At 41.1% G+C, this 24,872-nt stretch overlaps 1 protein-coding gene across 1 annotated transcript in view; it reads left to right on the top strand.

Annotated features, from left to right (window-relative positions):
- The window catches only part of Gng2 (G protein subunit gamma 2), a 110,789-nt gene that overhangs the window by 73,024 nt on the left and 12,893 nt on the right, over positions 1–24,872 (top strand). Inside the window, exon 3 of the mRNA XM_038310347.1 lies at positions 20,577–20,692. Within this exon, the coding sequence (XP_038166275.1) occupies positions 20,606–20,692 (87 nt within the window). The 5' untranslated portion in view covers positions 20,577–20,605. The remainder of the gene's footprint in view (positions 1–20,576; positions 20,693–24,872) is intronic.

The following is a 24,872-nucleotide window of genomic DNA, read 5'->3' as shown; positions in this document are numbered from 1 at the left end:
TACTGTTTAAGGAAGTGGCAGCCGTAGGTTGTCCTCTAGGATCCATGTCCTCAACGGCCACAGGTAGGTAGTGGGCTAAGATGGTGGTGCCAGGCATGACTGCCCTCCTATTGGGCAGGCTTCAATTCCAATTAGGTGACTGTTGGTTATCCCCTTGACATGAGTTCCACTATTGCATCTTCCAGAAAATTTGCTGTTCTTTTTATCAACAAATGAAAGCTGGCTTCCATTAAACTTCTTTTGCTGTTAATGAAATCCCAAAGCAGCAGACCTCTGAAGGCCCATCTTCAGATGACTCTCGAGCAGAAAACAAATATGTGCACCTCATTCATTAACTCATACAATGACTAGTTACTAAGACTGAACACTTGATTTATTCACTTCTTCTACCAGGAGCCAGGCCCCATTCTAGACTTAGCAACAAAACAGTATAAAAAAGTGTTGTGAGAGGAGACACATGACTATTGTGAACAGGAAGAATATGCCAAACTGAGGCACGGGAAGTACAAAGGTCCCAAGACTGTTCTTGAAGTAGCAAATTGATGTTGTAATCATACTGGAATAAACAAGTTGAATTCAGTAGAAAGTCAGTAAAAGGGATTCTAGGTCCCTAGCCATTCAGAGCTTTGGGTCCATTAGAAGGACTTAGACCTGTGAATGAGAGTTGTGAACAGACCGACACCCTGCTAGTGTGTGTGCATGTGATGAGGAATAGGAGTTGAACAGAGCACCTTGGACCTCACATGTGCTAAGTCAGTGTTCTTTTGACCTCACATGTGCTAAGTCAGTGTTCTTTTGAGCTATATCTCTATCCTTAGCTCTTCTTTTTAAATTTTTGAGACAAGGTTTCCTTGAGTTGCCTAAGTTGGCCTTGAGCTCAAGCAATAGATCATTCAGGTCTTGAACTAAAAATACCCCTGCCTTGACCTCTCAAGTAACTGGCATCATGGGCCTCACTGCCTGGTGTGTCTTTTACAAAAGAATTCTATGAGTGGTGTATAAAAAGTGGCCTGAAGGATACTGGGGCAGAGTGTGGGACCATAGGTGCTATTTAAATGTTCAAGAAAGGAGGACATCTGACCTATGAGGACCTATGAGGCAATGGTGGAAGGGTGGAGAAGGGACTGGATTCTGAGTGTGTTCTGAAGGAAGAGTCCTGAAGTTTGGCGGTAGAGTGGAGAATTTTCCATCTGAACCACCAGAAGCACAGAGCTGTGGGACTATGGCAGGAAAGGCCACAGGATGAGCCAGTTTGCAAGAGGAAATCAGGTTTGATTGGAGTGACATCATTCATGTGGAGAGAGTAGGCTGGTGGTTGGATATGTGGCTCCAGAAGTCACAGGCAAGATTGGTACTGGAAACATAAGCCAGGGAAATCTAAGTTGGTTTTGGTAACTGTGGGAATGAGTGATCACATAGGTTGATGAGTGTGAACACAGAAAAGAGCAAACATACTACGTGGGATCCAGGAGCTAGTGGAAACCAAGCGTGCAGAGCTAAGAAGGGGCTAAAAGGACAGTAAAACAAGAATCCAGAAAAGCCCAAACCAACAGGCATTGATGAGGATGTGGTTACAGTGCCTCTTCCAGATGTGAAGGCCAGAGGAGATGAGTCAGCTTTGAGCACTGTTGCTAGTGATGTAATATAGTGCCAATGTTATTGAAAACAGTACGGGGATGCCATGACCCTGGCTTCAGTAGTTCAGGAGGCTGAGGTAGAAGGCTTGTTCTAAGCCCCCTGGTGAGTTTCAAAAAATAAAAGATAAAAATGGAATGGCAGGATCCAGCCATCCCACTTCTGGATGGACAGCTGAAGAACTGCAAACAAGACCTTAAGAAGCTGCTAATACACCTGTGTTCACTGCAGCAGCATCTGTAATAGCAAGCAGTAGCAGGGACCCCACTGTCCATCACTGGCTAGCTGGATGATGTGGAGTATACGTAAGAGGTCATCAGTGTTCTTCACCATCACTCCCTACTTTTTCTTTTGAGACAGGGTTTCTCATTGAATCTAGAATCCTAGCAATCTTCTTTTTTTCACCCAACAGCACTGGAGGTACAGGGTGTTTTTTTGTTGTTGTTTTTTTTTTTTGTTGTTGTTGTTTTTTTTTTTTTTTACAAGAGTACCAGGGCACGCCTGGTCACCAAGCACTCTTAGTTACTCTTGTTTATTTCTTAAGAGGGGGTTTGGCATGTTTATATACTGATAGCAGTGCCTCAATAAAGAGGCAAAAGCAACTATTAATGTCAGAGAGAACCAGAAGCATAAAACACAAGGGGCAGGACCTTCAGAAGCAGGAGAAGATGAGACCCAGTGATTCCCTGAAAGGGAGTCACCATGACACAGGGCAGGAGTAGCTCACTCACACCAGAGAAAAGAAATCAAGCTTAGAAGGAGGATGCTTAGGTTGGGAGGAGGGGCTATCACTGAGGAACAGGCACATTCTCCTCTAGTTATTGCTGTGTTCTTACTGAGATGAGAACCAAAGTCACCAGCTGAGAATAGGCACAGGGAGCAAGGAGGTACAAGAGGTTTGAGGAGAGAAGGGAAGAGTGGAAAAATCATTCAATGGAAGCTAGGGATGGATATGTGGGTGGGAAGTAGGATCCACTGTAGTGAACTCTGAGTTCTCATTGAGCTGAGCCATGTGGTGTGTGCTCACTCAACACCCTTCAGCTGCTCTAGATCCACATAAACACGCTGTCTAGCCAGGCCTGGGGTAGGGGGAGTCTTACCAGTAGGTGTGATGGAGAAAGAGCCAGGCAAAGTTGCTGGGAGTGACAGGGGGAGATATTGGGATGGGAGCCTGGTAAGGTCTGACAGCTCTGAGGGACCTGGAAAGGCAGTAAACTTCGCAGTGTGAGGTGGGGCCAGGGAGCTGGATCAAAGAAGAGTCGGGGTGCATGCCCAAGAGTGGTCTGGAAAGCCGGAAGAGGATGCCTTGGGTGGGAATGTCTGAAATTGCCTTTTTACCTGTGCTGCTGTTGGCCTCACAGATTTTCCATATAGTTACCCATGTTTCTTAGGTATTTGATTTTAGAGTGTCCAAAATCTGACAGAGTCCAGATCTGTGGGACTCACTGATACTGAAGGAAAAGTAATACCATACCAGGTCTCTTAAAAAATAAATAAGAGGGCTAACAGAAAGAACCAGAAAGGAATTAGCAGTCATCATGAACAGTACTGGAAAACCCTCTATGAAGTAGCTCATACAGTCACTCAGTAAAGCTGAAATTCAGATCCAGAGTTCTAGCCTGAGCTTTCTCTACTGTGATGCTTTCAGCTGCTTCTTGTGGACTGCATGCCAGGGCTATCTGCTCATGCGTGTCTCAGGTCGCAACCTCCTGGCTTTACTACTTTCCCAGATTCTCTGTCTTTCCTTTCCAGTTTCCATCACAAGATACCACATTTACAAAAGAAAAATGTCCTGTAAAAACTCCCTGGAGATCCATACAATTATCTTTCCTCCCTCTGCAAAACATGAAACCTATTTTATTGACATGCAGAGACTTGCTCAGCAAGTACCATTTACACTCGAATCAGGAAGCCTTTGTAGCTCACTTTTTTCCCCTTTCATTTTAAGTCTTGGTCAAACAGCATAAACATCATAATAAGGTGAGCAAATCAAGGCTGGTGCCTTTGATCTCATTACAGAGCCACCACCAGACCCGCCTGGGAGCTGGCAGGTTGTCAGGGCCCCTCACTGACTCTGCCTTTACGTTCTTCTCTCACAGGGTTCCTCTAGTTGCGGCTGATGATTTGAAGGGGAGGAAAAGACAACTTAGTGAGAAGTCTGGACCTCAATAATGCTCCCAGTGTTAGGGAAAGGGGTTGTCAAATGCTTTTCTAAGATTTCAAGACCAGTAAATAAGAGCATCTAAGTAGGTTGAAGATGATAATGATGATTTTAAGCACTTGGTTCAGACATTTCTTTGTCGTCATGTTTTCTAAGGCAATTCAGGTAATTGTTCTGTCTCTTGTGTTTAATTTACACAGAACATAAAGGTCGTGGTTCAATAGGCTTCAAATGCTTAATATTGCATGCCTGTTTAAAGTGGATGAAAGAAATAAATATTAGAGCCTTTTTTTTTTTGTCTATTCCCAGAAAAATCCTCAGCCAGTTCCTGGTGATGACTTTTTTCATGAGCTAGTCACCGCCCCCCAAATATAACCCATGTTTGTTAAGTAAAACAATGTCACTCTGGTCACTATAGTTTAGGAGGGCTTTCATAAACCTATATGACAACTGCTTAAAGTATTTACTTGGTAGTTATAAAAGAGATTCCAGCTTTGGATAGATGGTTGTATCTACAGGACAATGTTTGGCTTCTGTTTACGCAGGGATTTAAGGATTTCTGGTGTGGTACCTAAGATTGGCCTTTTCAGAACTGCTCTTGGTGCCTAAGGTTCTCATTCTATGATGGCAGGATGGAATGGAAGAAGATGAGCATCAGACTTGGCTTAACAGTTCCCTAAATTAGGACATGCGGTGATGTTGGTTTTGGAACTGCACATTTATTGGCTTCCCCGGTGAGGTAAAGGAACACATGCATGGTGTATATATTGCAAGCTGAGCTTGTCTTTATAAAACTTTGGACCCAGAAGTGTGGATTTTTTTGTCCTTGACTTTGCAGTACTTTCTTGTATAGTGAGATATTCCAGAGACTCTCATGGTAATTATATATAGTGTTTTTAGTATTTCTGTGTTTTGCCCACAACTTGTCACCAAGGTCAGGAGTGGAATTTTTGTGTCATCCTGGCATTTTTTTAGCACCCAGCTCTCAAGCCAACATTCAAGTAAATCATTCCATCCTTTGGGGAAGTGAATGTATAGCTCTCTTGAGAAGGCTCCTTCTTGGTTCACTATCCCACCAACCAGGGTATTTCTGAATAAGTGAAGGCAATAACTGTTACACTCTACCTGAGTGACATTGTGAATGGAAAGGTTACATGCCCCTCCCACATTTGCCTCTAAGCACTTCTTATTAATAAAACGATATTGACATGGCCATTTATTTTTATGTTCTTAGAGAAGGAATTTAAAGCAGTATTGACTGCAGGAATAAAAAGAGGCTCTTTTCTGTGTAGCATTGCTGATGGGACTGCTCATTATGAGGTATAATATAAACCTTGACATATGTGTGACAGGAAAAACTCAAAATCACTTCATTCTCTAGAGGGAGCGTTTGTATAGTGGTAGCTCTTGCAGTATAGATAAAAATGACTCACTCCAGCCGGGCGGTGGTGGCGCACGGACAGGTGGATCTCTGTGAGTTCAAGGCCAGCCTGGTCTACAAGAGTTAGTTCCAGGACAGGCTCTAAAAAAGCTGCAGAGAAACCCTGTCTCGAAAAACCAAAAAAAAAAAAAAAAAAAAAAAAAAAAAAAAAAAAAAAAAAAAAAAAAAAAAAATGACTCACTCCAGAAAGTCAGCCTTGCACAGGGCCCAGCAAATGACCACATATTTGCTAACATTACTTTCTTAGCAGTGGGACACACACACACACACACACACACACACTAAGCAAACAAAGAAATATTTTTTAAAAAATGGAAAACAAGGAAGTAGTATGGTATAGCTTAGTGGGAGAGCACATGCTTAGCAAGCATGAAGCCTGAGGTCCTGAACTCAGTCTTCAACACCACAAAAGAGAAAGAGAGCAAAGGTAAAGTAGATAGGAAGGCCGACCAGAGAGATGACGGGAGAGAAGGAGAGACAGTGAGAATTGAGTAGAAATGTGCTCCCTACTCTCCCTAATATGAAACTGTCAAAAGGAAGCTGAGCCATGTATGCTGCATAGTCAGGGGCATGCATGGCCTTCGAGTCTATGGGCTGTGATTCTGTCGGAGACTAATGCTCATAGACTGATAGAGGAGATCTTAGCTGGACCAAAGTCTGTACTTTCTAATGGAGCATGTGTGTTACTGGTTATTGGGAAAAGACAAAACCCAACCTAGATTGCATCTGGTCCCTGCAGATCTCAGTCCCTTCCTGAGTGGTTGTCACAAAATGGTAAGAGGGACGATGGCCCACTGGTCTCAGGCTTATTGTTTGTCTCAAGAATGTGCAAATACTCAAAGGTGAGAAGAGCTAGACTCAGAACCCTTTTAGGTACTTGACATGTGGCCCTTCTGCCACCAAAGAGCCCTGCAGTTAGAAGTATCCAAGAGCATTGTGGTAGGATAAAGCGGGAGTCTCTGCCTAGGTGCTTCAAAAGTGGCACACATTTTCTGGGCACTTAACTGTATAGAAGAAGATTGAACACAGGAGTCAATAAAACAGTACTAAATAGTATTTAGTAGGCACTTACTGTGAGGACTTTCAAGTTTCTGTTCTTAGTTTACATTAAGGAAGGAAAGAAATGTTGATAACTAAGTTAATTCAATACTGTACAAAGGGGTTATAGTGCACCAAATAAAAGAACCAGAGTGGTGTGCCAGGAAGTGGCAGGAGCTGAATGGAGGCCTTTCCAGAGGCCTGATCAGGAAACTTGATATTTGAGCCTGGGCCTGAGTCAGAAAAGTTTGTGGGCAGTACTACCTGAAAACAAATGTAGCATTGCAGGCAGGGGAGGCAGCATGTGCAGGGGCCCTTGCGGGGAAACTGGAGCAAACTGTATAATGAAGCTAGATACCACAGCTATTGTGGCAGTTCTGTAGCAGGTCTAATGAATATCTATTTGTATAAATGTCTGAGCAAAATAATGATCTTTAATAGTGCCAGTCAGCAAGCAATAACAAAAAAGAGAAACGGTTTGGATTATCCTGGAGGTTTCTGCAGGATTATACTGCAGGTTCCTGGACTGCTGTGGGCTGAAGGAGCTTAGAAGGTTACAGAAAAAACACACAACAAAATCACTACAGCACAAACTGTATTGGGAGAATAGAGGATTTGCCTGAAGATCAGAGATGGTGATTTGGGTCCAGGGTAGGCAGCATTTCTCTGGCTAGAAATACTTTCTGGGGGTGCTGTCAGTCCTTTGCATCCGGGAAACAGGCCTGGCTGCTAGGCTTGCCAATTTATTCACTGATACAAGAAACCTTTCCAGGCCAGGTGGTAGCCCTGCACGCCTTTAATCCCAGCACTGGCAGAGGCCGGAGGATCACTGAGTTCAAGGCCAGCCTGGTCTACTGAGTGAGTTTCAGTACAGCTGGGGCTATACAAAGAAACCCTGTCTCAAACCTCCCCCATCCCTAAAAGAAAGAAAGTAAGTAAGTAAGAAAAAAAGAAGTAAAGAAAGAAACCATTACAGCTGCATTTGTGGAAATAGGTTTGTCCTGCAAAAGGGAGCTGTGTGAGAGAGGCTGTCATCTCAGAATCATTATTGAGGAAGCTCACAGCTTGTTCTAAGATCTCTTACCCTCTGGTTCCTGTAGAAACTTAATAGACTATGTGATTGTTGCTTCTGGATACCACCCGTTAAGTACTCAATACTTGACTTTCAATTGATCACCATCCTTTTGATAGGACAGGTTGTCCATATTAATTAGAAATTTTAATGGTAGAAGTGAGGATTTCCTTATCCCCTCCTCCAAAACAGATGTCCACCCCACCCTGAGTTATTTAAGTTCTCATTTATTATTTAAGTTCTTTCTTAATAGAGTTCATAGATTTTTCTTCTTTGTCTTTCTATTCCTTGACTCTTTGTCTATGTTCTCTGCTGTATGGAATGTAGATGTGTGTAGTTTTTTAGGTTCCCATGCTCAGTGGTTGTTCCATAGACAGTAGCAGTCATTGTTCTCTGTTCTTTGCACAGTACTCCATAATTCACAATGGTCTCGGCCCACCTGGGAAATGTTCACTTTCTTGATAAGCGAGAGAAGCCGAGGAAGACTGGCATTTTTGCATTTCCACCTTAGCATAGCTCCTATACCAACTAGAATCCAGTGTTCCTGTCTGTCTCCTGATGCCTGATCTTTCAGTCTTGTATCATTTGCCACTTGCATCAAGGGACCACCCAAACAATACAGCAATGAAAGCAAATTTGAGTGTAACAAGCCCAGTTCACATTTGGAGAGCTCGGCATCTCTGTAGACCTGCTGGCTTGTCTCATTTAGTAAGCCAGTGGGAACATCGGAGACTCGACAAGGCAGCTCAGCCACTGAAGTCTACGGAACTCCTGGAACCATTTTTTAGGTTTGGGATCTACTAAAGATTTAAGAATGAGGCAATGGCTTCTTATAAAGAAATTAATTAGCCAATAGATAATCTCCTAAAGGAAGCAGAAGGCTGCTGCGAGTCAGAACCTCCACTGCCTGATGTTAAAGAGGATTAGGCAGGGTAGGTTAACAGTCATTTCCATAGAAACTAGTTTGTGTTTCTCTGTCCTCAGGATCCTGTGGTTCATGGTCTAGGCTTCCATATGTATAATTTATTAAAAAAACAAGCAAAACCCAGCATATATCATATGGAATACTAATCTTTTCTTGGTGGGAACAAAGCTTACCTAGTATCTAACAATGCCATCTCCCATTTACCTAAACAAGCCATTGCCTTATGGAAGGCGCACATGGAAAGCTGACATGTCATGTTTGAGTGACAGTACAGCCCATTCCCTTCTGCTTCTTTTTACAAAATTTGTGACTTTGGAGGAAATATTTTTATCAACGCCTATGTATTTTGTGAAGGCCATGACAATCACCTAGCCTGTGTCCATGAGGAAGGCTCTTCTTGTAGAGGTTAATATTTTCAAAAAAACAGCAAGTTGCTGGGAAGCAGAGAGCTGTCTTTTCTGGCAAAGGCAATTTTCAGGGAAGCTCTGTCTTCCTCTCGACCCACACAGTGGAAGCAGCCCCCCTGCAGAGTGAAAGGCAACCACGGAGTACACAGTGCGCCTGCCTTCTTTCCTTCCTTAAGCCACATTCACTCCCCCAGGGAAATCTTGTGGAAATAGAGCTTGGATCTGAAGTCATTTCTGGGCCAGTGTTCTTCCCATTTGGCCCAATAGCAGGTCTGGTTGTTGGTTTCATTCGCATTAGCTACAGAGACTCACAGAGCATAAGAAATGGCCTTTATGTGTGTGAAAATGACTGAACAGTACCATAGACCCAGATTAGGAGCAGGCCAATGCTTCTGAAGCTGTGAACTGGAAAGTGCACACAATCCGAGCCTCAGTTTCCTCGGAGGAGGGAGATGGTGCTCGCACTTCCCTGCTGTGGATTAAATAGAATAATGCTTGAATGAACCTGGCCCAACTGTGACACACGGCAAACTTTTGGTGTACAAGTAAAATGTATTCACACAAACTCCTTGTCCCTTAGTGAAAGACAAGAGCCAGGAGAGAGGATTCGGGGTTGGGAACTGCTCTTGGGAGTCTCCACACCCTTCCTCCTGACCCTCTCTGTTCTGTCTCTCATCCCTTGCCTTCCCTGTCTCCTACACACAAGTCAGTGACTCTTGAAGCCCCAAATCATGCAAACTTCTCCATGCTGTTGGTGTGGACACACACGCACGCACACACACACACACGCACACACACGCACACACATTGCATACACACACACGCACACACATTGCATACACACACGCACACACATTGCATACACACACACGCACACACATTGCATACATACACACACACGCACACACGCACACACATTGCACACATACACTGCCCAATCTGTTTTCTTTCTCTTCCTCAAACCTTCACAGTGCTGCTCAAAAGTGAACAAAGGCAAGGAAACCAAGACACTGTGACACCAAGAAGATCTTTGTGACCACCCAGTTGTTGAAATACAGGACTGGGACTGGATAAGCAAAGTAATGTGGATTCTAAACCAGATACCCCAGGGCATGACAGAGCTAAGGGAGAAGCAGTAACTCATGATACATCTTGTATCGATTTAAACTGTCCCTTGTTGCTGGGGAACCAAAGGAAATGATGTGTGCTAATTGGCAGAGATCGATGTGCTATTTTGTTGTTTCCAACTGTTAACAGGAAGAGATACAAGACTATAATCTACCATGAGACTGGCAAATTCATGTTTTATCATTATTTGATTTATACTACAGCCACTGGCATTAAGTTCACTAGTGTCCTGATGGTGAAACTGTAAGTATACATAATCTAGTATTTGATGAGTAACCTCCTTTAACCAATGGCCTTTGAGAGGCTGGACTAGGTTGGGTGTGACTTTGGTACCAAAAAGCTCGTAGGAACACCTACACAGCCTCCTCCAGCTTGCACACCCAGATGTTGTGTTCCGTTCCAGTTTTCTCATTGTGATCCGTGAGTTTCCCTTTTAATAAAGAAAACCTTATTGTTACCTTTAAAAAAGGGGGGAATTAAATAGGAAAATACATAGATTATTTTTATTTGTTATTATGTGAGCTTACTCACTCTAATAACAATAACAATAACAATAATAAACAGAGTGAATACTTGTGTGATGTGGGATTCCCCTCTGCATGCTGGGAATACCATTGGTTAATAAAGAAACTGTTTTGAGCCCATGATAGAGTAGAACAGAGCTAGGCGGGGAAAAGTAAACTTAATGCTGGGAGAAAGAAGTCAAGGAGAAGCCATGTAGCCCCACCAGAAACAGATGCTGGAACTTTACCTGGTAGACCACAGCCTTGTGGTGATACACAGATTAATAGAAATGGGTTAAATTAAGAAGTAAGAGTTAGCCAATAAGAAGCTAGAGCTAATGGGCCAAGCAGTGCTTTAAATAATATGGATTATTGTCCAGGTATAGCCAGTTGTCTCTGTCATCTACTGAATATTTTGGAATCTGCTTGATTGCACTTCCTGCCTACTCAAGTAATATTATCTCCCTTCTCCGGCCTTCAGTGGGGTTGAAGTTTACATAGTCTTAGTTACCTTTCTCTTATGATCTAGCCAAGCCATTTCTAATACAAGACTTAAACTGCTTAGGATAGAATAATTATTGAAACATTTAGCATTTGTTTCTTGCTTAATATTCTTTATACTGGTTGTAATACTAATTTTTATACTTGATATCTGTTCTTATTATATATAGTTTTGTATTGGGTTTGGAACTCTCTTATTTAAACAAAATGGGGAGGTGATGGGGAATGGCCTTTGAGAGACAAGGCTTTGGGTACCAAAATCCCACAGGAGCGCCCGCTTTGCCTCCTCCAGATGGGTCTCTTCCTGCTTGCCACACCTGGATATTGGGGTCCATTCCAGTTTCCTCATTGTGATCCGTGAGTTCCCTTTTAATAAAGAAAACCTTAATAAACCCTATTAAGAGCTAGTGTGGGATTATTTGATTCATGTTCCTCCCATCTTATGCATTCTATTTCAAGTATTAGTATATATGCTAATCTCATCGGTGTATATATATGTATATATTAATTTGATGGTATATATAATATATAATGTAGAATTTCCTTTATGATATGTATTGTATATAATATATAATGTCATTTTGATGTCAGTGTACTTGCAATAAATTTGAGTAACGGCCAAAGTGCCCAAGCTCAACTTGGATGATTATGGTGTGATTTCTTAGCACAGGTATATATGTGAATAAATCACTGCAGAATCTCTAAAAACTTTTTAATTGGTACATTTAACAATTAGTCTTCCATTTTAAAATGAACCAAACCACCAAACACCAATGAATTGCTAGCCAACAAATGAAAATAACAATGACATTACCAAGTTGTGAGAGCCTGCTTATTTGTTCCTGGCTGCTCAGCCCTGAAATAACCACACAGAAACTGTATCAATTAAATCACTGTTTGGCCCATTAGCTCTAGCTTCTTATTGACTAACTCTTACATCTTAATTTAACACATTTCTATTAATCTGTGTATTGCCATGAGACTGTGGCTTACTGGGTAAAGTTTCAACATCTGTCTCTGGCGGGGCTACATGGCTTCTCCTTGACCCCACCTTTTTTCCCAGCAGTCAGTTTAGTTTTCCCCGCCTACCTATATTCTGCCATGCACAGGCCTAAGACAGTTTCTTTATTAGTCAATGGTATTCACAGCATACAGAGGGGACTCCCACATCACCAAGTGTTTGGGAGACTATAACCTATAATTGGTATTTTAGATTTATAAATTGCTTATTACCAGTTAAATATAAAACAAACTAATCAACCTCCCCCACCTACTGCAAACATAAAAACATGGTACAGAAAAATGCACAGTTGTAATTAAAATAAAAGTTCCTAGGAAAGTTTCTCTGCATGCTTAAATAAAAACTATTAAGGGATACAAAGAAAATAATAAAATACTCTACAATTAACCTACACTCCCCAAGGCAAAGATCCCAATTTCAAAACGTATATTTATCTTTATGCCATGAATTCAAGGGCTGTATGTTTTTTTAACACAGCCCAAGTGACAGGAAAATGTACCGTTCTTTAACCAAACTATTCCTCCTGAAGAAAAGGAAAGTGCTGAATGTGTTTTGAGAAAAAAATGTTATCACCCCCATATAGTTTTTCTGGTCCTTAGATTAGGTGGGGACTCATAAATGGAATACAATAATGCTTTGTGTGTGTTTCTTGCATTTGGAATTCAGGTGGGATGTGACATTCTTGCAGACTTCTACCAGTCTCTCACATATAATCCTTGTGACTGTTTTAGAGATATGTGTGGGGCTTGAGAGTGGGTTCTGTTGTTGTTTTTTGTTTTCCTTATGAGCAAATTCAGCTTAGCATAATCTTAGTCTACCAGGACACTACACAAAGAGACTATGCTCTATTTTAAATGAGCAGGAAGCACAGATCTAATGCACAGAGATGCTAATGAGAATCATGAGCTCTTAGCACTCATTCATCACTATAAGGGTCATGGGAATCATAAAGTATCAGGTTCTACAAGTAGGTAGGATGCTTTCTGCATGATGTGTGTTTGGGAAGCAGTTTTGTTGTGTATGATTCAATGGCTATTTTTTGAGTGTTTTTCCACCAGGGCACCAGGGGCTGTAGAAGGAGCAGTGGCCCGGCTCCGCATAGCTAGCTTTACAACCGAAATAATTACATGGAAACTGTATTCATTTAAACACTGCCTGGCCCATTAGTTTCAGCCTCTTATTGGCTAATTCTCACATCTTACTTTAACCCATATTTAGTAATCTGTGTAGCACCACTAAGTGGTTGCTTACCAGGAGAGATCTTAACCTGCGTCCATCTTGGAGAGGAGAGGCATGGTGACTGCCTATGGCAACTGCCTGAAGTGTCTGCCTTCTCTCCCCCAGAATTCTGTTCTGTCTACTCCGCCTACCTAATTTTCTGTCCTATTAAAGGGCCAAGGCAGTTTCTTTATTAACCAATGAAAGTAACACATAGAGAGATGACTCTCCTCCATCAAGAGGCATTTGGAACAACTACCTCATTGTTATTGGTATGCTGCAAAGAACAGTGTCTGCATCAGCACATTACATACCACATACCATATTGTCACAACTAGAAGTACACACACACTTCCAAATGCCTTCTTTGATCATTGCTAGTGGGCCAAGTAGAGAGTGTGGAATAAAGATATTCAGAATTGCCTTAAGGTAGATTATTAAAATGAGGAGGGAAAAGGATAAAAGGAAGAGAGAGAGAGAGATCAAAATTCAAGAATGTAATTATATGTATCCCATACTACATGATGGCTGCCAAGTGATGCAGGCATCGTGGCTACTACAATTGCTAGACCCAGGACAGTTTGTTGTCTAAAGAATGGTGCTCCAGCATTTGCTGACTTTTGTCCATCTCCCCAGTTGACTCCCAGAAATGCTCTGAGGTCTAACTAAAATAAGACTCTGTTTCTCTCTGCTCTACAGACTCTTAGGCGAGATGACCACCACTGCCCAGCACATCTCTCTTTGAGTCTTGAGGGATCAGGGTTGGACTGGGCTCTATAGAACTCTAGTTTGTCACCAAGTACCAGGCTGATGAGAGAGCAGGGAGGCAGTGTACAGAGATAATCACTGTGGGTTTGATTTTGGTTGAGTTGGATTCGGTTTTTGTTTGTTTCATTGTTGTTGCACTGAGGATTGAATTGGCATGCTAGCAAAATGCTCTACCACTGAGACACATCCTGTCTTAGGGTTTTTATTGCTCTGAAGCACCTTGACCACAGCAACTCTTGTAAAGGAAAGCATTTAATTGGGGGGCTTACTTATAGTTTCAGAGGTTCAGTCCATTATCAACAAGGCAGGGAGCAGGCAGACATGGTGCTGTATATGAGAGTCCTACATCTTGCAGGCAGCAGGAAGTTGACTGTGACACTGGGTGGTATCTGATCATAGGAAACCTCAAAGCCCACCCCCACAGTGACACACTTCCTCCAACAAAGCCACACCTTCTTATAGCACCACTCCCTATGAACTTATGGGGCCCAATTACATTCAAGCTACCACACACCCCAACCTTTAACAACAAAAAAGGATTTTTGCCACTTGTTTTCAAGAGGTTTGTACAATTTGAAGCTTTGTCTGCATGATCGCAGCAGAATTTTCCTTTCTTTTTAGAGCTGCTTCAGAGATTAGCAAGTAAGAATTAGTTTCTTATCTTTTAAAATAAATGCTGTTCAACTTGAGTTATGTGTAAAATGAAAGAGGAACATATGCCAAGTGTTGACTATGTGCTGGTGCTTCTCTGTTGACATGCCTAAGCTTCAGATGGAAAATACTCTTAAGACCATGTGTTTACAAAATGCAGCACCATTCATCACCCATGCTTTTCCATATATGTAATTGCTTCCAACTCAAGTTGGGAATTAGTGAGGTGTTATGTTTACAGACTAACAAAAAATGGTCTAAAGGGAAATTTTGATAAAATGGTTACACTTATAATAGCACCAAAAAGGAATAATTAGTAATTAACTGAAGAGATAAAACATATGATGAAAACTGAAAACATTGCTGAAAAAGATTGAAGAATGCACACACACACACACACAAAAATGAAGATATCCTAGAACCATGGATTGGAGACTGACCACTGACATGTCAATATTATTCCAAAGAATTTTATACAATAATACCTACCAAAATTCCAACATAGAAAAATTCATCTTAAAATTTATATAAAACCCCAAATATCTGAAACAATCATACAAAAGGACAAATTAAAGTAGTTCATACACTTGCTATTTTCAAAACCTACCAAAGCTATGGTGGTCAAAACAGTATGGCAGAGGCACAGAAAGAGGCTACCTCTCTATAGACCATGGAACTAAAGAGAGCACTCAGAAATAATTCTTTATGCATTTGGATGACTTGTGACAAGTGTACACATGTATCTTATTCAGTTTGGTCTGCAACAAAACTACAGCCTCAGATCCTCTTCTTACTTTATAGATGTCAAGATTTTCTTCATTTTTCTCGGGGGGGGGGGGGGACAAGACCATCTCTTCCCTCTCCTAATCAGGTTTATGAGGTCTCCACCTGCCTCATGTAATTACCTCCCAAAGGGACAGCTTTAAATGGGGGTGGGGAGGAGACAGAGGGCAGTAAGCTTCAACATATAAATTGGGAGGAAAAACAAAAATTTAGTTAATAAATACTGAGGGAAAAGATACTGTTTTCAACAAATGGGATTGGAAAAATCAGATAGTCATAGGCGAAATAGTGAAGGTACGCCTGACATGATGAACAAAAATTAATTAAGAGTGGATTGAATAATGTGGGACATTGCTCAGTGTTGAAATGAAGCTCTGGGTTCTAGCCCAACCCTTCACAAAGTCAAAGATTAAAGGTGTAATTGTAAGACTTAAAACTATAAAGCTGGTACAAGAAGCCATCACTGAGTAAAAGCTTCACAACAATGAATATGGCTATTTTCCTTGTGTGTGTGACTCAGGTAACCACATTAAGTTGACAAACTGTCCTCTACAAACATTTAAAACTGGTATGCATCTAAGGATAATCTAAAGAGAATAAAAAAGCAGCCCATATAATGAGAAAATATGTAAGGCATTTATCATAATATCCTGAGTAAATAGAAAACCTTTCAACTTCTACAACAAAATCCTCATTGAAAACGTGGGCATTATGCCGGGTGGTGGTGGCGCACGCCTTTAATCCCAGCACCAGGAGGCAGAGGCAGGCGGATCTCTGTGAGTTCGAGACCAGCCTGGTCTACAAGAGCTAGCTCCAGGACAGGCTCTAAAGCTGCAGAGAAACCCTGTCTCGAAAAAAAAAAAAAAAAAAAAAAAGAAAACGTGGGCATTGATTCAAGCAGATATTCCTCCAAAGAAGGCAAGAGAGCTACCATTTCCACATGATAAAATGCCCAACAACACTGATCACAGACATAAAAATCAACTACTTTCCATCCATTAAAAAAACTACTATTGAAAAAGCAATAACAAAAAATAACAAGTCTGTCTAGCGTGTACAGAAATTGAAACTCTTGTGCACTTTTGGTGAAATAAAAATGGCATAGTCATGCTAGAAACCAGTATTGTAGTTACTAAAACAAAATACTTACTGTATATCAAATATATTTATATATTGTATATAATTTTGTATATTTATGCATTCATTTTATGTTTGTGTAGTCTGTATCTTCTGTTTTTATATATTTTATATTTTACTTCTATTTATATATTTATATCTTTACATATACATATATAATCTATAACTCCCCTTTTGCATTCTACCCTAAGGAGCTGAAAATGTGGTATGAAAAATGTATGTAGATACTTAACTACAAAGCAGTGTTCAAAAAAGCTAAAATGTGAAAGTAACCAAAATGTCCCTCAACAAATGAATGGATTTTTCAGATGTGATATATGCACATAATACCAATTGGCTGTAAGAGAAAAAATATTTGACATACAACCTCATGAACCTTGAAGTCCTCATGCTATATTAAATAAGCCAGTCACAAAATAGACAAGTTTCTAATTTCATTCCCAAGAAGTATTCTAAAGTAGTCAAGATTGCAGAGGTACTGTCTTATTGTTCTATTACTGTGAAGAGTCACCATCACCATAGCAAATCTTATAAAAGAAAATATTTAATTGAGGCTGGCTTACAGTTTGAGAGGTTTAGTCCGTTATAGTCATGGCAAGAAGCATGGTGGCTTACAGGCAGACATGGTATTGAAGAGGTAGTTGAGAGTTCTGCATCTGGATCAGCAGGCAGCAGAAAGAGAGAGACATTGAGCACGGCTTGAACATTTGAAACCCCAAAGCCTACCCCCATTGATGCACTCCCTCCAACAAGGCCACACCTCCTAATGCCTGTCAAATAGCACCACTTCCTAATGACTAAACACGCAAATCTGTGAGCCTATGGGAACCATTCTTTTTCAAACCACCACAGGCCAAAAATGGAACTGTGATGGTGGAGCCTGGAGAAAGGGAAGTGTAAATTATTGTTTGTAGGGGTTTCAGATAAAAAATGTCTGGGAAATGGATAATGTGATGGTTTCATACATTGAAAATGTCCTTCATATTATTGAAGTAATGCTTGGGAATGACATGAGATCATAAATTATATACTGTGAATTTTATAGCAAAGGTGTGAATAATAATTAGTAATGTAGAAGTCTCTTTTCAGAATAGGTATGTGTATGTGTGTGGGGTGATATGTGTATGCATAATGTAAAAGCTTAGAAGATAGGCTTTTTTTTTAACCTACAACACTTAAGCATGAGAATGGTCCATCTCTTATTTCTCCCACATTGCTTCAGTCTTTTTTGTTTGTTTTTGTTTGTTTGTTTGTTTGGGTTTGGTTCTGGATTTTGGGTCTTTTTTGTAGTATTTGGCTTTATAAGGATCAGTGGTTCTCAACCTTCCCAATGCTGAAGCCTTTAGTACAGTTTCTCATGTTGTGGTGACCCCTAACCATAAAATTATTTTGTTACTACTTCATAACTGTAATTTTGCTACTGTTACAAATTGCAATGTGAATATCTAATATGCAGGATATCTAATATGTGGTCCCAAAAGGATCGTGACCTACAGGTTGAGGACTGCTAGTTTAGATAAACCCAAATAAGGTTCACATCATGTTTCTGAAGTAGCCGGAAGGCAGGGTTGCATGTGTTTTCTTCCACATCATTTCCAAAGCCACTTGCTTTTGGGATGCAGTGAATTTGCTATTGGGAGACTTAAGTTTACCTTTACTGATCTTCAAATTCTGCATAAGTCTCAATCAAGTAAAAATTCTTTAGGGACATGAGCTTCAGAAAACCAGGGCCTAATTCTTTTCTTCTCTTCCTCCCTCCCTCCCTCCCTCCCTCCCTCCCTCCCTCCCTCCCTCCCTCCCTCCCTCCCTCTTTCATTTTGATGTTTTCCCTCCCCAATTCTTCCCAGATCCTTTATGTTCCCCCTCCACACACCTCTTCTGGTTTTTCAAGACAGAGTTTCCTCTGAAACTCTGTAGACCAGGCTGTAGAGCACTCTGTAGATTAGATTGGCCTCGAACTCACAGAGATCCGCTTGCCTCTGCCTCCTGAGTGCTGGGATTAAAGGAGTGCGCCACCACAGCCTAGTCATTTTCCTCTCTCTTTAAAAAATAAAACAAGAAACATACACACATACACACACACACACACACACACACCAAAAATTGAAATAAACAAGTAAAAGGCTGACAAGACAAACAAACAAACAAACAAAAAACCAAAACAAACAAAAAAAACAAAGCAAAATGATAAAAAAAAGTTTGTTTTGTGTTAGCCAACTACTCCTGTGCATGGGGCAGGGCTTGCCCTGAAGTGTGGTTAATATATCCTGTGAGACTCCATAGGAGAAAGATGATATTTCCTTTGCCCCTGGGCATCAACTGGAGACAGCTTCTTGGCTAGAGGTTGGAGTCTGCTTATTTCTCTCCCTCCGTGCTGTGACCCTTTCTGGATTGAGCCTGTGCAGGCAGGTCTTGTGCATGTGAGTCCATGTGTTCATCAGTTCTGTGATGTCTGGAAGACACTGATTCTTTGGAGTCAGCCATTGCCTGCAGCCATTACAATCTTTCCATCTCCTCTTTCACATAGTTCCCTGAGGGGAGGACTTAAATGCGAACACCCCATTTAGGGTTGTGTGCTCCAAAGTCCCTTACTCTCTGCACAATGTCCAGTTGTGAATAAGACACTGATCTATGGTTATAGTAGAATGTCATTAGAAGTCAGTGCATTGCTGTGTTCCTTTAACAGAATGGCAGTATGAGCTTTTCCCTTAGACTCATGACTTATCTATTCTTGGGTTTTGGGTCATTTTAACAGTGTTGGCTATGGGTTCTCTCATGAAATGGGCCTTAAATCCAATGAGAAAGTAATTGGTTACTCCAGCTTTCCTGAACTTGGTTAGGTCCCAATTCCTAGAACCTGTCCTAGCACAGCAAAGGGGACTCAGGTTGCAGATGGAATTAAGGCTATTGATCAGCTGACTGAAAGAGAAGAGTATCTGGGATGACCTGGGAAGTCACAATGGAGTTACAGGGATACTGGCAGACGTAAGAGGAATAGGGATAAGAGTCAAAGACAGATATGACCTCAGAAAGCCAAGCAGTAATGTGAGAAGGACTCAGCTCACCTTCTCCAGCCATAAAGAATGCCCTGAAAACCAAGAAAGTTAAGAGCAATTGATATTGACCTCTGGCCTACACACTCACATACCCATACACATATGACTTATGAGCATACACAAACAGGTAACACACATATACACTCAAGGAAAGGAATAAAAAGGGAAAATGCCATTGCTAATTAATAGAGGAAAGAGTGCTGGGAGGCAAATTATGCTCTGTGCTTTGGGTTATTATATCATTTAGTTTCAATTCAAGACAGAAGAATAATTGGACCCTTTCAGGTCCAGGCAGGTCCAGTCACTCTATGATTATCTGCATTCTAATGTGATGAATGAATTCTAGTTCGGCAGAAACATTAGCTTCACAAATCATTGTTCAGGGACTTAGAGTCCATGGCCATTCCTATCTCAGGTTGACTGGGATATTAAATACTCCATCTTGGCTTTGTAAAGTTTTGCTAGATTTTTAAATATTTATTGGGTTTTGGAAACACATTATCCCTGTGCAATGACTAGGTTCTTAATGATGCTAATTAAATCATAGCCTTTAAATTTATTTGGGGTGTGTGTGTGTGTGTGTGTGTGTGTGTGTGTGTGTGCACTAGGGTGCACATATGGAGATCTAAGGAAAACTGGATGGTATCATTTCTTTTTTTCTACCATGTGGGCCTTCAAGGGATTGAAGTCATCAGACTTGGCAGCAAGTTCGTTTATGATTTGAACCATCCCTCAAGCCTCTTTCTTTCTTTTTTCCTTCCTTCCTTCCTTCCTTCCTTCCTTCCTTCCTTCCTTCCTTCCTTCCTTCCTTCCTTCCTTCTTTCCTTCCTTTCTTTCTATCTTCTTTCCTTCTTCTCCTCCTCCTTCTTTTTTACAAGAATTTTTTCCTTTCTTTATCTTTATGTATCTGAAGGCACAGTTTGGAGTTTTTACTCTGCCTGACTTGGTGAACATTCCTCTTTGGGACAGGGAAATCAAGTCCTGTTAGTTATACATTATGATGACTGGGATATAGATGACCAGGGAACTGGGCCTAATTACTGTCACCATTCTGAGATCTGCCTGCTGTGAAGAACTGTATGTTCCGCAGTTTGTGAACTCTCTGATGCAGTCTTCCTCTTTGCTTTCTAGAGTGTCTGAAAACCCCATCCAGCTCTCCAATGGCCAGTAACAACACCGCTAGCATAGCACAAGCCAGGAAACTGGTGGAGCAGCTGAAGATGGAAGCCAACATCGACAGGATAAAGGTGAGGGTGACATCATCTGTAGCTCATTCAGCTTGACTGAAGAGCAAATGTCTTACAGCCGTTTATTTGATTTTCTGTAGAAATGAGTAATATCAGAAAGAATAGGAGTGGGTGTGATAATCTTGGTGATACTCATGTTTCTAAAGTATCTCTACCTTCATGGGGTATCCCAAGGGAATGGGTGAGCACTTGAGACTTCCGCCCTCTAGTCACCTCCCTGATCCAATCAGGATGCTTTTCTCATTCTGGGTTCTAACATTTTCTAGCCCATTCAGTATCTAAGACTAAGTGACTGTTTTATAAGTCTATTCTGTTTTTTTCATTCACCATTGGAAAAAATTTCACTTTTATATCTTACTAAATTTTTTTTCTTCAAAGCACAAGAGTCCCACTTGAGGCCTAGGTAGATGGCTCAGTAGGTGAAGTACCTTCTGTGCAAGCATGGGAACTTGAGTTGGCTCCCTAGCACTCTTGCAAAAAGTCAGGTTTGGGGGCCTGCAAGATGGCTCAATGGTGAAGACGCATGCTCATTACCAAACTGGACAATCTAACTTCAATCTCCAGAACCCACTTAGTAAAAAAGAGAACTGACTCCCTCTGCCCTCTACAGGTGCACTGTAGTACACATACACACACACACACACACACACACACACACACACACACACACTACACACCACACCACATACCACATCACACATACACACCACACCATACACACACACCATACTACATACTATACCATGCCACACCCAAATACAATAAATACACACACCACACCATACCACACCACATACCACACAACATACCACACACACACACACACACACACACACACACGGTGTGGGTGGGTGTTGTAAATTAATGTAAAAAGAAAAAAGCCAAATGTGTTAGTGCACAGAAACAGGCAGATCTCAGGGACTTGCTAACCTGACAGTTAACAGAAACAGTGAGCTCTAGGCTCCGTGAGGGACCCTGTCTCAAAAAATAAGGTGGGGAGTGATAGAGGAAGATGTCTGTCATTCACCCCTGGCTTCCACATGTACATGCACAAAGTCATACTTGGTTTCTCTAAAAAAAAATAAAATAGCAGAAAATTAAATGAATGTTAGTAATTTACTTTTTCGTTCATGCCCCAGAGTTCATCAGCTTGTTGAGGTTGGCTTAGATGCAAGGTTTTTGTTCAAACCATTAGTTTGGCATTATTTTAAATGTGACGTTAACTCCACTATGTCATTATGAGTAGATAGCTATTATAAGATGGATTGTGGTAAGATAAAATTTGTCAATAATAATTTTACTTTCTCAAAAGCATTTTAGGAAGCAGAGCTCAGAAACATATCCCATTGTACTCAAATAAAATAAAATAGAACATTATTCCAAATGCATTTTATAAAATTTTAGTATATTTTTAACTTTTTTCTCTACACTTTAAAAAGTCTGGATTGTTCAGTGGATACACTGGGGTATGCCACAGACAATAAAACGTGGCTCAGGATTCAAATCTAGTCCATGCTATGCTTTTTATAAATAAAGTATTATTGACACACAAGTGTACTCATTTGTTTATATTTTGTGTGTGGCTCCATTCACACTCCAGCCACAGAACAGAAGTGTTATCAGGGATCGCGTAGGCCATGAAACTCCAAATAATGACCTTCTATTTTTTATGAAACAAGTTTGCTGATTCCTGGTTTAGAGCAGCTGTTCTCAGCCCATGTGTATGTTCATATCACCCAAAGGACTCTATAAACAGACCAATTCCCAAAGCACACTAAAGGAAAGCCAATTAAATTAGGATCTCTTGGGTTTAAGAGTCAGGCATCAGTATTCTTCTTATTATTATTTTTCAGTTAATTCAAATATAATAGCCACAGTTAAGAACGGCCTCCTCAGGGCAAAAGGTTTGAACCTTCTCACCACCATTTCCTCAGCTCTGGATAGAGAAGGGAGAGCTCATCCATCTTCACAAAGAATCTGGGCAAACATCCAGGACATGTCCCGTCCACTAGAAACCTCCTTTGTAAACGCAGACTCCTGGTGGGGGGCCATGCTGTAATCAGATCCTGCTCTGTTTTCCATGGCGTTTATTCTTCTTTGCTTGTGGATGAGATAAGGGCTCCTTCCTGTGTTTTCTTCCTCTGTTGCCTCTTTTGCTGCCTCTTCTTTTTCATCCCCCAACTGTTAGAAGGGGGTGTCCCAGGGACTTTCCTTTCTCCTTTAAGGGGAATGCAAGCTCCACACATCCTCCTTCTGAGAAATAGTGGTTTGGGCCTCTCTGTGAAGCTCCGCTGGGGCTGGTGTTTTCTGCCACTCCTCAGAATCCCCAGACACTGGTCTTGAGGGAGAGTGTGATGTTCTGGTGGGTGCTAAAGATGACCACAGGCGAGGGGGCTGAAATGCCCTCCTCAGTCATCTTCCTCACCCACTAAAAACTTTATTATACCACAGTTCTGTATCCCTTGTACAGTGAATCTTAAACTCTTTAATGGAACCTACAAGAGTTCCCCTGTGCATGTCTTCAGCTTTATTTTCCGTTCTCTTGCCCACGCTGGACATATTAACCACTTCTGATTCCCTTGAAAGAAACCTCCAAGCTTTGACTGTCCTACATCCACCCCTTCACCTCTTCCCTTTATTAATGGAAAATGGAACTGATTCCCTAAGATTCAAACCAATCATTAGGTTTTTGATAAAGGTTTCCAACCCTCCTTGTGAGGTTGGTGTTTTTATCTCTCCATTTATTCATCTATTTGTCTAATAAATATTTATTGAGATTTTCCATATTGCCATTACTTACTAGGTTTTAGAGGCAGAAATGAACAAATACAGGTCTTAACCTTGATAATCTGTCTCATAGTGAGGGGTTACAAAAGATATGAACAAAGACCTACTATCAAAATAAGCAAAATTGTCAAGGAAGCATAATTACCAAAGGTGTCAAAGCCAACTCCTAATTGCCCTCTGAAAAGACATAAATAAATAACAGAGAGAGAGAGAGAGGAAGAGAGAGAGAGAGCTCATGCAAGGAAACTATGCACCGAGCCACCATCTCTCAGGCAATCTTCATAGTTCCATGTCTGAAATCTTCTTGTTGCCATCAGATCTTCTGTTGATGGAAATCCAGCAACTGCCTGTACTAGGGCATTTGTTCTGTACCACACATTCAGGCAGGCATGCTGGGGTGAAGTAACAGATTATTTTTAGTTTCCCCACTGGGTAAAATTGTGACTATATTGACACAGTTGTCAGCTAGCTGGTTATCTGCTTTCAGGGGTCTTTCAAGGGCCCCAAGATTTCTAGCTTCTCCACCCTCTTTCTATGCATGAGCCTGTGGTGGTGGTGGTGGAGGGGAGGGCTTTTTGGAAGATGCCAGGCTGATGATTTTCCAGGTACAGAAGTTACCTCATTACATGATAGCTTTATGCACATCTGAAAAAATCAGCTGTGGCAAAGGTGACTGTAGTGTGGAGCTGCGGGCGGCTTCCCGCCGCCCTGCTCTCAGCCACCGGCTAGCTTAAAACCCGAAATAACAACACACAAATTGTATTCTTTTAAATACTGCCTGGCCCATTATTTTCAGCCTCTTACTCACATCTTGCTTTAACCCATTTCTAATAATCTGTGTAGCACCACGAAGTGGTGTCTTACCGGAAAGATTCTAGCGTAAGTCCATCTTGGGCTGGAGCTTCATCGCATCTCTCTCCCTGAGGAGAGGCACGGCAGTCTGACTAATTTAGGAGAGGCGTGGCATCTGACTGAGCCATCTACCTCACTTCCTTCTTCCTGTTCTGTCTACTCCACCCAGCTATGTTCTAACCTATTAGGCCAAGCAGTTTTCTTTATTAATTAATCAATGAAATCAACAGATTGATAGAAGACCTGCCTCCATCATTTCCCCTTTTTCTGTTTAAACAAAAAAGAAAGGCTTTCACTTTAACATAGTAAAACTACATATAACAAAACAGTTATAAAGCAAGAATTACAGTTACAATATTTATATCTATTTTATCTTTTATCATAACAACGGAAAACTATAACTATCTATCCATTCTTCAACTCCATCAAAGACTCCAGAAAGATATAATACTACCTAAGTAAACAAGAAATAATCAACTTCCAAACTCTAGAAATCACAGAAACATCTTGCTACCTGGACAGTCACCCAAAGTTCTTTTGT

The sequence above is a fragment of the Arvicola amphibius genome, chromosome 13 (assembly GCF_903992535.2).
Source record: "Arvicola amphibius chromosome 13, mArvAmp1.2, whole genome shotgun sequence".
In the NCBI taxonomy this organism is placed as follows: Eukaryota; Metazoa; Chordata; class Mammalia; order Rodentia; family Cricetidae; genus Arvicola; species Arvicola amphibius.
Note: the sequence above shows the minus strand (reverse complement) of the source record. Positions and strands in the feature narration are given on the sequence as shown.